The 13,830-nt window shown below is 39.4% G+C and overlaps 1 protein-coding gene across 1 annotated transcript in view; it reads right to left on the bottom strand.

The window, feature by feature from the left end:
* Positions 1 to 3,658: 3,658 nt before the first annotated feature.
* PALMD (palmdelphin) overlaps positions 3,659 to 13,830 on the bottom strand; it is a 71,301-nt gene continuing 61,129 nt past the window's right edge. Inside the window, exons 6-10 of the mRNA XM_034778290.1 lie at positions 13,126 to 13,240; positions 12,008 to 12,041; positions 11,786 to 11,899; positions 9,856 to 10,959; positions 3,659 to 3,777 (exon numbers count right to left, since the gene is read on the bottom strand). Coding sequence (XP_034634181.1) covers positions 3,734 to 3,777; positions 9,856 to 10,959; positions 11,786 to 11,899; positions 12,008 to 12,041; positions 13,126 to 13,240 — 1,411 coding nt within the window. The 3' untranslated portion in view covers positions 3,659 to 3,733. The remainder of the gene's footprint in view (positions 3,778 to 9,855; positions 10,960 to 11,785; positions 11,900 to 12,007; positions 12,042 to 13,125; positions 13,241 to 13,830) is intronic.

Here is a 13,830-nt window from a genome sequence, read left to right on the forward strand (position 1 = left end):
GTTTCTCTTGTCTTTTTAATGGGATAAAGACACTTCAAAATAAAAGTGAGAGAATAGCTTTATTTAGAAAATTCCCCTTTGATCTGCTGCTGCTTTTCTCTCTTGGACATCACTTTTGTACAGTTATGAATTTAGAAAATAAATACACAATATTTTTGAAAGATTCCTTCTTACAAAAGAAAACCTATTCAACTTTTAAACCTTAAAGGTCTGTTTTCTTTTTTTATTAATCTCTTGCACTACTGGCCTTCTCCAAAAGGGTTTCTAGGGATTGCTGCTCATGTCACCTTCCCAGATGATGATAGTGAGATTAACCTGCTCATCTCAAAAGGAGGGGAAAAAAATCACTGGATCATTCTGCTAACATTTATCACTTGGTGCTCCTTATTTAAAGTCTCTGCCCAATGGGCCTGACCAACACCCAGTGAAGATAGTAGTTTTTGAATTAATGACAATGGGTGTTGGCTCAGCACAAATAGGAGTACAAAACACTGCTCAGGTATGTTTTCTGGAGCTTGCCCCCCTTTCCTCTTTTATAACTCTGTTTAAAGACTGATGGGCCATCCCGTGGCAGCAGCAGAACAGATGGCACTGGCAGCAGGTTTATTTCCAGAACCCTTGAGAACTACTAGTATTCCTTTCCAATCATTTGGTAATCTAGCTTTAAATAAAGGCGGGTGAATTATTGTCGGGCTGTATCTTTCTAAGGCTATATCTTGCTATTAAAATACATTCAATCAAAATAACTAATTCTGTGGGACTGATTTGATCATGACACAATCAGAACTTCCAGCTGAAGTCCAGAGGAATTTTGCCTGTGTAAGGGAGTATAGAATTAGGCATACCAATTTTTGACTTCCTCCATGCAAGTCATTTCATGTTTAATGTACTATATTACTTTACTACCAGCATCAAATCCTGCTTCCTTACTCCTGTGTGAAATCTGATTGATTTCAGTGGGACTACTCCAATGAGAAGGTGAGCAGGACCCCTTACTTCCAACTCTAATTACATCTTGTGTCACAAAATCACATGAATAGTTTCATTCTGGTAATGCATCTCTCCTTTAAAGCCATATTCTGGCTCCACTTACATTGTGTGATTGATGTTAACAGAACTGCTCCCATGAGTTAGGGTTTAAGGATCAGGGCTTTGGTTAGAAGTCATTTCTTCTGTAATCTGTTATGCTGAAGTTCTCACCCTCCAATATTCCCAAAGAGGAAATGAAGGATTCCGAGGTGCAGTGTAAACTCACTCCTGGGCCAAATCTTGTTCCCAATAAAGTCAATAGGGCCAAAGTTTGCTCCTTAATGCAAAACTCCTATTGCTGAAGCAGTGTTTCACCCTGATCTACTTTAGAGGGAAAAATGAAGTGGTGAAAATACACACAAGTAATGCTATAAAGGTGCTGGAGACTGTCAATTCTCTTGACTATGAAAACTGTTCAACAGAATTTTAACTTAAAATTATAAGCAGTGGTAGCTTGTACAGTGCACTTTAAGGAAAAGATTTCTTCCTCCCACTCACTGTGACTTCCTGCATTGTTGCTACTTCGTTTGTTCTTGTCAACAAGTACCAGCTGGAGAAAATATATTTAAAATTACTCCATATTTCCTCTTCCTCTTAGGATTTGAAGCTATCAGGGAGACATAAGTGGACAAAGGTGTTTTGTCCTCTTTCCTGCTCACTGCAGCTTTTGTGACACTATGTGGCACTTTTGGTCAAATAACGTGGTCAGGTTGTTTTGTTTTTCCTCCCTCCCCAATTTTTAGAACTGTAAATGTGGGGGCCTAGGTATGGGAGATATGTACAAAAGAGGGTCAATAAAAAGAAATTGGCCTAAAGAAGTTTATTATAATTAATATCAAAATATTAGATAATTGGGTGAATAAACTGAATGTAGAACTGACTGCAATTGGTTTACAGAGCTTATATTTTCACTTGTACAACTTCACTAGGATTAAGTTCCAAAAGTCTATCTTTAGTGGTTTAGTAGCAAGGAAAATCCCAGTCTTCTTTTAATGCTCTTTTCTTTCCCCCTCCCCCCCTGCTGCCCTTCAGTTTAGTGATGCACTGAGCTCTTGTGTGCTGAGATGAGGAGATAAGTCACTGTTAAAAACTATGCTACTATTGAAAAATTAATACTGGTGATTGTTTTGGTAATGATAGTCTGGCCACAGGTATTGAGGGTGTAGGGGCAGCATATTTCCCCCTGTGGCAGCACGGGCAGCCTATGATTAGGGCCTTGTACCACGCATTTCTCATGAATTCAAGCAATGTTTATGTTGACTGATTTTTGGATCAGGCCTGAAATATATTTAAATTGGGCATTAATACTTGAGCATTTTTCTTACATTGTGGAAAACTACTTAAACTACAGTACTTAATATACAGAGGAAGGAAGGGACTCCATCTTCTTAGGATGGAAATGCCTGAGAGAGAGCAAATGTGGTACTAGAAGGAGAACAGGGTGGTCAGATTAGAAGGAGAAAACAGACAAAAGGGAAAAGCAAAACAATACAAGACTGTGAGATTACTAAAGATGGAAGGAGAGAGAAAACATGCAAGTGGAAAAGAACTACCACCCAACAGCTTAAGCCTTATTCAGTTTTATTTGTTCATTTTCCTGCATTTGGCCAAGTTCTAACATTTGAGATTTTGCAGCCCTACATTTTAAACACACGAGTGTATCTCTCAGACGGAGTTTGTGTCAGGTATGATGACAGCTCACTGGATAGGGGGCAGCAGGGGAGCTAAATAACCAGACCCGGGCTTGCCAAGCACAACAGGGTGCTTTGTGTGAGTTACACCGAAGTCTATCACCAGATTGAGCACTAGCTATTGCCTGCTCACTGACTATGCGTAGGAGTACTGCTCTGGAACGCCCACCCACAGCCGGCACGGTGACAGACAGTTACCACCTACTGAGAGAGAATTTGGATTTGCTTTTACATCCCTGCTGGGTTGCAGCTGACTTGAGAGAGCCGCCTGATAGGAAGCTACAGCCTGAACTGTAATTATTGACCAAAACATTTTTGAACCAAGTCCTCAGCTGTTGTCAGTTGCTACCAATCCATCGAAGTCCAGTGGTGCTACATCCATTTATGCTATGGGAATATCTCTGCATAGTTACATTCCATCATATTTCTACTTTAAATAGCTGTTTTTTTACATTAACTTAATAAACTAGAAATACTTTGCAACAGCATCTTCAGTTAGGTTGGTTCACTTTCAAGTGTGTGCATGTGTCCTTGAAAATTGAATACTGGAATTTCCTCAAGGGGTGTTTAATTGCTTATCCGTGCTGTACTCATGGCAACTGTTGTTCTTTACTGTGTGTGTGTGTGTGTGTGTGTGTGTCGGTGTGCTTGTATAGGGCCAAAGTTGATTGTTCTTATGTGGCCAAACTTCCTATTGACATCAGTAGAAGTTTTATTTAGGTGTAAGGACTCCAGGATTTGATTACACTGTTTTTTCTATGCAGATGCCCCTTATGTTGGGGGGCGGAGGGGGCAACAACATAAGACCCAGTCCCTCTGGTGGAGGGACTGGGTGAAGTCACTGAGTCTCTGCAGAGGGACAGGGTTGCATATGTGTAATATGTAATTCACATTTACATTTTAGAATAAGCAAAACACATTGAAGTCCAGAAAAAACAGCCGGAAAGGAAGTCTTAACTTTATTCTCTTTTGATTAAGAAAGCCTAAATTTTAGTTCCATGTCATTCCAGCTGTTAAATCACCTTTTTCCCCAGCTTTGCCATTCTCATCCTCAGAGCTGTGGATAGAAAAGAAAACACAAAACCTCAGTGAATAGTATGATTCGCTTTCTGCTTCTGAATCTAAATCTCCTTGTTTAGAATAAGGAAGAATGCACTTACCCGAATGGTTAGATCCAACAGACTAAGCATTATTTTAGTATTATAGAAAGAAATTAGTAGAAAGGATTAGTGCTGGTAATTTCATAGCATAGATGAAGTACAGAGAATGAATCCATTAACACTTTTAGAAGATAGGTGGGCTAAATTTCAAAGCTTATTAATTTTTTTTTTTTTTTTTTTTTTTTTTTTGCTTAATTTAATGCACAGCAAACAGCTGGTATGGTTCTTGATTGGATAGGTGACAAGTTTAAAAGAAAACATGAGTAATTAAACTAAACTCTTTGTTTATAGCCTTCACTTAGTGGTTTAGTTTAAAATAGGGCTGTTAACTCACACGATTAACTCAAGAAATTAATCGCAATTTAAAAAATTGCGATTAATCGCAGTTTTAATTGCACTGTTAAACCATAGAATACCAATTGAAACTTATTACAATTTTAGATATATTTCTACATTTTGAAATATAGATTTCAGTTACAACACAGAATACACTGCTTACTTTATATTTTTTATTACAAATATTTGTACTGTAAAGTGATGAACAAAAGAGTATTTTTAAATTTACTTCATACAAGTACTGTATTGCAACCTCTTTATCATGAAAGTGAAACTTACAAATGTAGATTTTTGTTGCAGTTACATAACTGCACTCTAAAGTTTTGCATTGTTTTGTTTTTGAGCCTAGAAGTCCACTCAGTCCTACTTCTTGTTCAGCCAATTGTTTACATTTTACGTTTACAAGTTTGTTTACATTTATGGGAGATGCTGCTGCCCACTTCCTATTTACAATGTCACCAGAAAGTGAGAACAGGTGTTCATGTGGGACTCGTGTAGCCGGCATTGCAAGGTATTTACATGCCAGATATGCTAAACATTCGTATGCCCCTTCATGCTTCGGCCATCATTCCAGACGACATGCTTCCATGCTGATGACGCAACACTCCAATGTGGACCTGAACCACCAAAAAAGAAAATCAACCTTTTGCTGGTGGCATCTGATTCAGATGATGAAAATGACCATGCATCAGTCTGCACTGCTTTGGATTGTTATCGAGCAGAACCTGTTTTCAGCCTGGATGTATGTCCTCTAGAATGGTGGTTGAAGCTTGAAGGGACATATGAATCTTTAGCACATCTGGCATATAAATACCTTGCTAAGCCAGCTACAACAGTGCCATGTGAATGCCTGTTCTCACTTTCTGGTGACATTGTAAATAAGAAGTGGGCAGCATTATCTCCTGCAAATTGTAACCAAACTTGTTTGTCTGAGTGATTGGTTGAACAAGAAATAGGACTGAGTGGACTTCTAGCTCTAAAGTTTTACATTGTTTTGTTTTTGAGTGCAGTTATTTTTTGTACATAATTCTACATTTGTAAGTTCAACTTTCATGATAAAGCGATTACACTACACTACTTATATTAAATGAATTGAAAAATACTATTTCTTTTGTTTTTTACAGTGCAAATATTTGTAATCAGAAATAAATATAAAATGAGCATTGTATACTTTGTATTCGGTGTTGTTGAAATTAATATATTTGGAAATGTAGAAAACATCCAAAAATATTTAAATAAATGGTATTCTATTGTTTAACAGCACAATTAATTGCAGTTATTTTATTTTTTTCCACTTGACAGCCCTAGTTTAAACACTTGGAAACTTCTCTGTTCTTTTGGATTAACATATGTAGAAGAGTTGATTCCGTTCACACTGGAGTAGGACTGGGGCAGCAATGTCACAATCTTAACATTTGTCACGGTAATGTGGTTTCTCTAAGTACTAAGGGCCTAATAATTGTGACTGGAGTGCTGTAGCTAATTTCAAAGTTACAATGGAAATGCAGGTGATTAAATATTAAGGTTCTTTCTAAAACAATGATATACTACTACTTTAAATAAAGAAAATTTCTATAGTATGTCTAAAAAAGCTACAGTCATGTGTGTTCTCTCCCCCCCTCCATTGCCTAGCTCTGTCTACTGTGAGATAAGTGGGGTCAAGGATTTAGTCATCTGTTATCTGATTTATGAGGATCAACAAGTGTCCTTGGGGAGCCACTGAGTGTGCATATTAAACTTGAAAGTTATTGCTAATCATAGGTTACACTCTACATCTATGGGGAAAACCTGCTCAGCAGACCACAGTCCTGATTAGGCTTTGGGGAAGCCAAAGGCTCTGTAGCTACCACCTTCAGATCTAGGAAGTTTGGATGATGAATCCTATCATGGTTTGGAAGAATGATCAGTTAAGCACGTGATTTAAAACTTAATTTGACCATCTGGATGTGCGTTGCCCCTTGCTTTACAGAAGTTGTGTGGAACACATTTTTTTTCTTCTGTATTGATTTTTTATTGCATACTGTTTTCCTCCACATGAATGTAGTTGCACATCAGTTGTGTTTTCCCTTCACAACAAAGTAATAGGAAAGGAAAACATTAGTTTATCCACTCCAACTCCCTGCCAAAAGGCCCAGACTTTCACCACTTCTCCTGATAGAATATTCTACCACCCTATTAAAGGTCTCTGGTAGGAGATTTTCCTGCTATTCAGTCTAAATATTTCCTTTATTTGTTTCATCCCATTCCTCCTAGTTTGTGTGACCCTAAGTGCACGGGTGCCAGATTTGTATAATTTTTAGTGGTGCCCAGAACAGCTCCAAGTAGAGCCGTCCCGTCCATAGGACGGACCGGGACAACTGCTGTGGGCCCCGTGCTTCAGGGGGATGTGGGGTCTGGGCAGAGCCATCCCATCCCTAGGATGGACTGGGGCAACTGCCCCGGGCCCTGCATTTCAGGAAGATGCGGGGTCCAGGGTGGCCTGGTGCTGGCAACAGCGAGTGACCCGGCCCCAGCCTGCTCTACTCTGCCCCACTGGCTCCCAGTATTGCTCGGGGGTAGGGGCGGGCTGGGGCTGGGTCGCTTGCTCGCTGCTGCTGCTGGCACCAGGCCTCCTGCTTAGTCCCCAGACTGCCCTAGACCCAGAGCCGACCCATCCATAGGATGTACTGGGGCAACTGCCCCGGGAACTCATACTTTGTGGGGGCCCACGCTTCAGGGGGATGCTGGCTCCAGCGTGGCCTGACACCAGCTGCAGCAAGCAACCCACCCCTTCCCCCAAGCCCCTGCCCTGCCTCTTTCCAGTTTCCGCCGCCCCTTCCCCGAGTGACACCAGGAGCCGGCGGGGCAGGATCACTCGTTGTTGCCAGTGCCAGGCCTCCCACTAATCCCCCAGGCTGCCCGGGACCCTGAGTCCCCCTGAAGCGTGGGGCCCCCCAAAGTACAGTAAGCCCAAACATTGGTGGAGCTGGGCCCATGTTCCTAAATATTGGTGGAGCATGGGCACCATGAGCCCATACAACTCGCCACCTGTGCCTAAGTGCTTTGCCTCTCCCTGAGTGGTGTTTGGCTCATGCAAACATTTGTAGACCCTAATTCACTTGCTGGAAATTACATGAAGAAAATGAAATGTTCTAATAAATTTTTTTTTAAAATTGAAGTTGTAATCCTAGGGCTAGACCCTATGGAAGCAGTAGACTGTAACTGTACCTTGGTGTCCTGAGTACACCGCCATTCTCAGGGGGAGGCAAGTATGGTTGCCATGTAGAAAGGGGAGGAGTTTGTTCTGCAATTCTAGTACTGCATGGGGATGTGTAGGAAACTCTGGTTCAAACCCCTGGATCCCCATATATATAGGCAGAGAACATGGCTCACGTGCCTCTGAGCTGACCCTGACTAGCATTAACCTCTACAGCAATTTACTCTGGAGATTCTTTTCAAATTAATTTTGCCATAAGACATCTGTGCCCTAGTCTCATTTGCCATCCACTTCCCCTTCATTTTTAGCAGAGCCCCTGATACATGTTCTTCATGTGCACATGTAACCATGGGCTCCTCAATCCTCTAGTGCCTAGTTGATTGTTTTCCTCTCTATGCTACATGTAGCATCTGACCCAGAGTTACTGGTCTAAAACACAAAACAGGAGCTTGGAATGGGATAACAATTAACAGTAATGTGCCAGATTCATTCCAGGTGTAACTTCACGGATTTCAGTGGCGATACCAGGATGAATTTGGTAGTGGGATTTGAGAGAATGATTGATTTGTAAACAGTTTTTCTTTCTCTAAGCAGTAGCCCTTTGTAAAACATTGTTACTTTGAATATAAGAGGCTTTCCTGCTTTTGTTTCCTTTTTAAAACTAGCAGTATGACTACAAGGTTATTTTGAAAAATTAGTCATTTCCTGGCTTTTTCCACCATCTAATATGGCAAGGGGTGGAGACAAAAAGATGGGGGAAGGAGAGGGATGTGGCCCTGTTCCATGTTCCACTGGGAACTTCAAAATACATTGTTAGAGATAGTATTGCACACAGTAAGTGAAATTCTGTCCCTATTGAAGTCAATGACAAAACTCCTATTGATGTCTATGGGGCCAGGATTACATCCAATGACCTGTTTCTCCTCTCTCTCATACAACTTTTAAATCAGTAGAATTACACAAAGATAAAAATGGGGTTTAAAAGAATGGAGCAGATTCTCTTATGTTTTTACTACATGTAAGGCTTGCCTTATTCCCGCTGAAGTAATTGTTAGTTTACTGTTAAAATGAGGCAGGACCAGCCTGTGAGTGTATTTCTATCTGCCAAAAGAAATTCAGCTTCTGAAAGTGAAAGAAAAGTAAACTTTAAAATTTCTGTCATGGTGCATTATGACAACATGAATTAAGTGAATGCATCCTTTCACAATAGCTATGCAGAAACTTCTCCAAGTACAGAGATACTCAGGCAATATTATTTGAAATTGCTAGCTTGATACAATGAAGTATCCATATCCTTTGGAGATATTTACATTTAAATTGCTACTCCTTTCCTAATATTCTAACTATTGCTAAATCACCAATGGCTTGTTAGCTAAGGTCCAATCTTGCATGTCTACTGCAATCAAAACTACTGGGAATTTTGGAGTGTGGGGGGGAGGGGGTGCAGGATCAGGACACAATTGGATACATTTGAGTTATATTATGATGATGTCTTTTTTTCTTTTAAATGTAATATAACCTTTATCAGTTGATTGAAACATGCGGCTCTTATTCTTTAGATATATTTCACTGATAGCTAAATTACAGTATAAATATAAAACATATTAGCTTATTCTGATAGACAACTATTGCTATTTGAGGATTTCTTTTTAACATTTTTATAAAATTTTACATCAAGAAAGAGTGCAAGACTGTATATGTTAACAGATTAGAAAAAAGTAAAGTATTTTAATAATTAAAGACAGACAGACAATACAGACAGACTGAAGTTAACATACTGACAGGAAAATGACATTTTATCATAATTTAAAAATTATAAAAATATCTAAATAACTCAGGCTAGAAAAAATATTAAAATGTGCATAAACATAGTCAAGGCAAGGTAGGCAAAATTGATCCAAGAAGAATGTAAAGCTGCTTGCTAAACAGTCTTTCTAATTTAAGGCATAAATTAGATAATACAGGAAGTAGTTAGAACACAGGCACAGATATGTCCCAATAAGGAGATACACAGTGTAAGAAGCAATGCTATTAGTCACCCAGAAGCAAAGTGAATCTATTCTTATATGTCATATGCCAAAAGAAGAATTTTAAATGGGCATTTCTAGAAGAACCAAGAGTGTCAAGTTTCTGTTTCATTTTTTTAATCTTTGAACATTATGGAAATAGGTTTTCGAAGATTAATTTTCAAAATGCTCATTATTTCAAAATATGGCAACTAGTGCATTTCTGAAGGTGAAAAAAGCATTCCACAATACTAAAAATTCAGATTAACATATGTTAACAAATAAAAAGAGTAAAGACATAGACCAATAATTGTGTAATTGTCCATAAGACAGCAGAAGAATAGGAAAGTGCTAAGGATTGTTAGTAGGAAAAAAGAATGATGCAATCAGTTGTTACATGAGTGAACAGCAGTGACATGACTTTCCTTTTTTATTACCTGTTAATGAGGGATCCTCTGTACCATCTCCAGATAGCTGGCCATCAAGATGAGTATGGTACATAGGAGAGCTCAAACTTTCCTCTTGTTCTTGCAGTGATATGGAATTTTTGTGGGATGATTTATTCATGTTTCCAGCTAGGTTGCCCTCTGGGATCCTCTGTGGAACTTCTGCTGTTTGTTTGTTGGGTGGCTGGTAAACTTGACTGTAATGGCCTACAGGATGATATGACGGTCTCTCAGATTTGCTGTCTTCTTCATCATCATCATCAATGACAACCAGTTCTGCATGGATAATTCCATCATATCTGGACAAGTTTTTGTTTGCTGCTGCTTCTTCATCATCATCATCTACGTGCTGATAACCCATGAAAATCATTGTAACCGGTTCTGTATCATCCACATAACATGGCACAGCTTGAACAATGCTGTACCTAACATCTTCATCAGCATCCTGCATGACAGGAGACTTTTCACTGGTATTCTCTGAGTTCATAAACATTGCCTCACAATCACTCTCTCTTGTCTTCTGATAGGCTTCCAAATCCTTTTGTAGAACTCCTCTTTCGTCATTATGTATTATCCTGGTTTTTGAACTAATGTGTACCTTTCCCTCTTTTTGCTGAGACCCTGGAGAGGGAGACTTTGGCAGTGTTAATTTGGGAAGATCAAAACCATTTTCTTCATTGTGTTGCCTGTTGCCTTTGTTATAGAAAGATTCATTTTGATGATTGCCAAGTTCATTAGTCTCTTTTTTAACAATGTCTTCCAAATTTGGTCCAGGAACTAACTTGTCTTTCTGGGGAGTTGTTGGCCTGTAAAACTGGTTTGCATACACAGGCTCATGATACTCTGTAGGAGATTTAGCATTTTTTTCAGTTGCTTTTCTTAAAAGATCTTCCACCTCAACAGGTGCAAGCTCATCTATGCCATTGTGTGTTACACTGCCATTGGACCATGTTGCATAGACTGACTTCCTACCATCGTCATAGACTTTTACTCCTGTACTTTTAAACTCATCAGATGGAAGAGGTATGGTAGACAAAACTGTGCTTTCCCCAGTCTTCATGTCTTTCTCAACTTTAATTTCCATGGCAAACAATGCTGTTAAGAGAAACAAGAACTTAATGTTGATAACATAGTAGCTGCAACAAATATTTAGATTTTATCCTTATGAGAGGTGGTTTGGATAAACTGTCAAATCTCGTAGTCCAATTTTCAGCAGAGATTGGCCTGTGCCACAGAATTTGGATCCTGAGTCTAAGGCACCAAAGAATGAGGCATGCATTGAATCCAGATCTCGGTTCTGAGATTGAACCCCTACTTTATCCCCTGCTGCCCTCCTCAAAGTTTGAAGATATTAAGAAACAATATTTTGGTTGGGTTCATCTCTGATAGAAAATCAGCTGTTTGAGGCTCCATTATGCAACACTAAATGAGAAAGCCAGGTTAAACTTGGTCTCTTGAGGCCAACTCCTACAAGGTGCTGAGCAGTGGGAGTCAATGGGAATCGAGGGACCGTAATACTATGCAGGAGTACAGTCTCAGTCTTAAAGATAGTGGGAGATAGGAAGCTTTGTAGAGGTCAGGGGATGATTAGATTTGGGTTATTCAGCAGGCATAATTGCTCATAGAAAATGCATTATGTGGACTACTATCAGAACCAGATAGGGGTTACATCAAGTACGGTAAGTAAGTGCTGGATGAAAGTGCTAGAAAACATTGGGCCTCATTTTTAATGGTACACTAGTTATACAGCAGTGCCACACAACTGACTACAATGGAGTTACTGTGTGTAAGTAAGAAGAGAATTATGCCTATTATCTGTAGTCTCTCTATTCTTTCCTTAAATAAGTTAGCTTTAATTTTTTAAGAGGCTTATGAACCATTACAAATCTGCACTCTTTCTAGAGTTACTACCAATCTGTACCTCTTCTGTTTTCCTCCTCATCCTCAGTTCCTGCATGTCCTGCCCTTTTCAGTGCAGAAGGTCTGAAGGATTTTGGAAGGTCAGGTATATTGGTATATATGTAGTCTACCGCCTCTGTTAAAAATAAATAAATAGGAGATCCAGAGTACTTTTCATTGCCTTCATGCAACAAACATTAAATTTTTATTTTTTTTTAATATAAAATGCTTTGGTTGAACATACCTTCTTGAATTTCTGCTTTAGCTGCCTTCACAGACTATGAAGAAAGAGCAACAAAAAGTGATATGTGATTATTGCGGTTTTAAGAAATTAACTCAAAACACAAGAGACTTTTCTACTGCACAACTGTTTAAGTTTTTGTGTAGCTCAGCTTGGACTGGAAGATACCTGGAAATGGAAATAACTTCTCAACAGGACAGTTGCAGTTGTGGGGCAAGCTTTCCCATTCCACTTTGACAGCATGCCTTATCTATCCCCTTAGAGTCTGGCTCCTGACGGCCTCTCTCATAGTTTCACATGGCACTGGAGAACAACCCATAGATGTGTACATCTGGAGTGTAGAGGTCAGGGTGTTCTTAGTGGAGGGTCCTCACTTCAGGAATTACTTTTTCTCCTGGAGCTGACAAAGCTACAGGGCAATTATGGCCGTGAGTAGTCTCATTGAAGTCAGTGAGTCTATTTGCATGAGCAAGTGTGCAATCTGGCCCCAAGTTTGTTGACTTTCAGGCATATTGCTGAAAATCTGTTTAGATAGGGTTTTCCTGAAGTTATGGGTTAAGGCTTCTCTTTTATTTCAAGTGGGAGATAAGAAGGTTTTAAAAAATGCTGTTGACATTTTGTCAGCATAGCTGACTAATGATTAATGGTACCACAAGATTTTTATTGTAAGTGCACTTAGGATCTATGACAGGTGCACAATATAGTGTAGCTGTAGCCTTGTCAGTCCCAGGATACTAGAGAGACAAGGTAGTTGTCACAATATAGTTGCTTGGAGTGACCACCTCAAGGGTTTAGATAGCTCAGTGTCCATGCTCATTATTCATTCCTTGCCCTCTCTGCTGAGATGGCCTGCAAAGCTGCCAATTGCCGATTTTGTGATGTGCTGTAGATATTTTTTCCATTGAGTAATGGCTGAAACCACCAAACTCTTTCCATATAGATCATAGCCATTGGATGGTGTAATCTTTTGGTCACTCTTCTGTGTTAGATTTGAACTACTGAGGTGAAATACCTTGTATCTCAATATCAGTCCCATGATCCATTCAATTCCTCTTTACTAAAATCTATTTGTTATAATAATGAATTAAAGAATCCTGTTTCTGAAGTGTTGTAACACCAACCTTTAAGATATCTTCTGCTGTTCTCTCAACTGATTTAAGCTTCTTTAAAATTGCCTGTTCATTAACTGAGATTTTCATCTCTTCTTTTTCCAGAGCTTCAATTTCTTTCTCAAGTCTGCAAGCATAATTTATTTTATATAACAATATTTAAAGAATATGTATTAAAATGGAATTAAGCTTACAGTATATTTCCTATAGCGATATCGATGCACCTGATTCCTCTCACACTTACACCATTTTTACACTGATGAAACTGATTTGCTCTTGATTTAGGAAGGTGTGAAATCAGAATATGCCTGTTGTTTTTACAGGCCAATGTGTTTGTCACAGATCTCTTCAGAGGATACTTTGAAAATAAACAGATTAAGGCACCCTGGTAAAATTTGCTTATTAACTCTTTTAGAAGGGGATGGAGGGAGGAAAGGAGGCCCCTAAAGGATTTCTTCACCTTCAGCTAAACTCTCTCAAGCATTATCACAACTAAAATGGTGTTCACCTCCCCATAACAATGACTTAAGATATTAGGCCAGTTCACAGACAGTGGGGTGAATGTTTTTATTTGCTCACTTCTTTGTTCTGGATCACCATTCTCCCATGTTCTAGAACAGGGGTCCCCAATGTGGTGTACTGGCTGGCGGATGAGCATCTGCCGAAATGCTGCCGACAAGCAGCGTCATCCAGAGGGGTCGCCGCCGAAATGCTGCA

The sequence above is a fragment of the Trachemys scripta genome, chromosome 8 (genome assembly GCF_013100865.1).
Source record: "Trachemys scripta elegans isolate TJP31775 chromosome 8, CAS_Tse_1.0, whole genome shotgun sequence".
Classification (NCBI taxonomy): Eukaryota; Metazoa; Chordata; order Testudines; family Emydidae; genus Trachemys; species Trachemys scripta.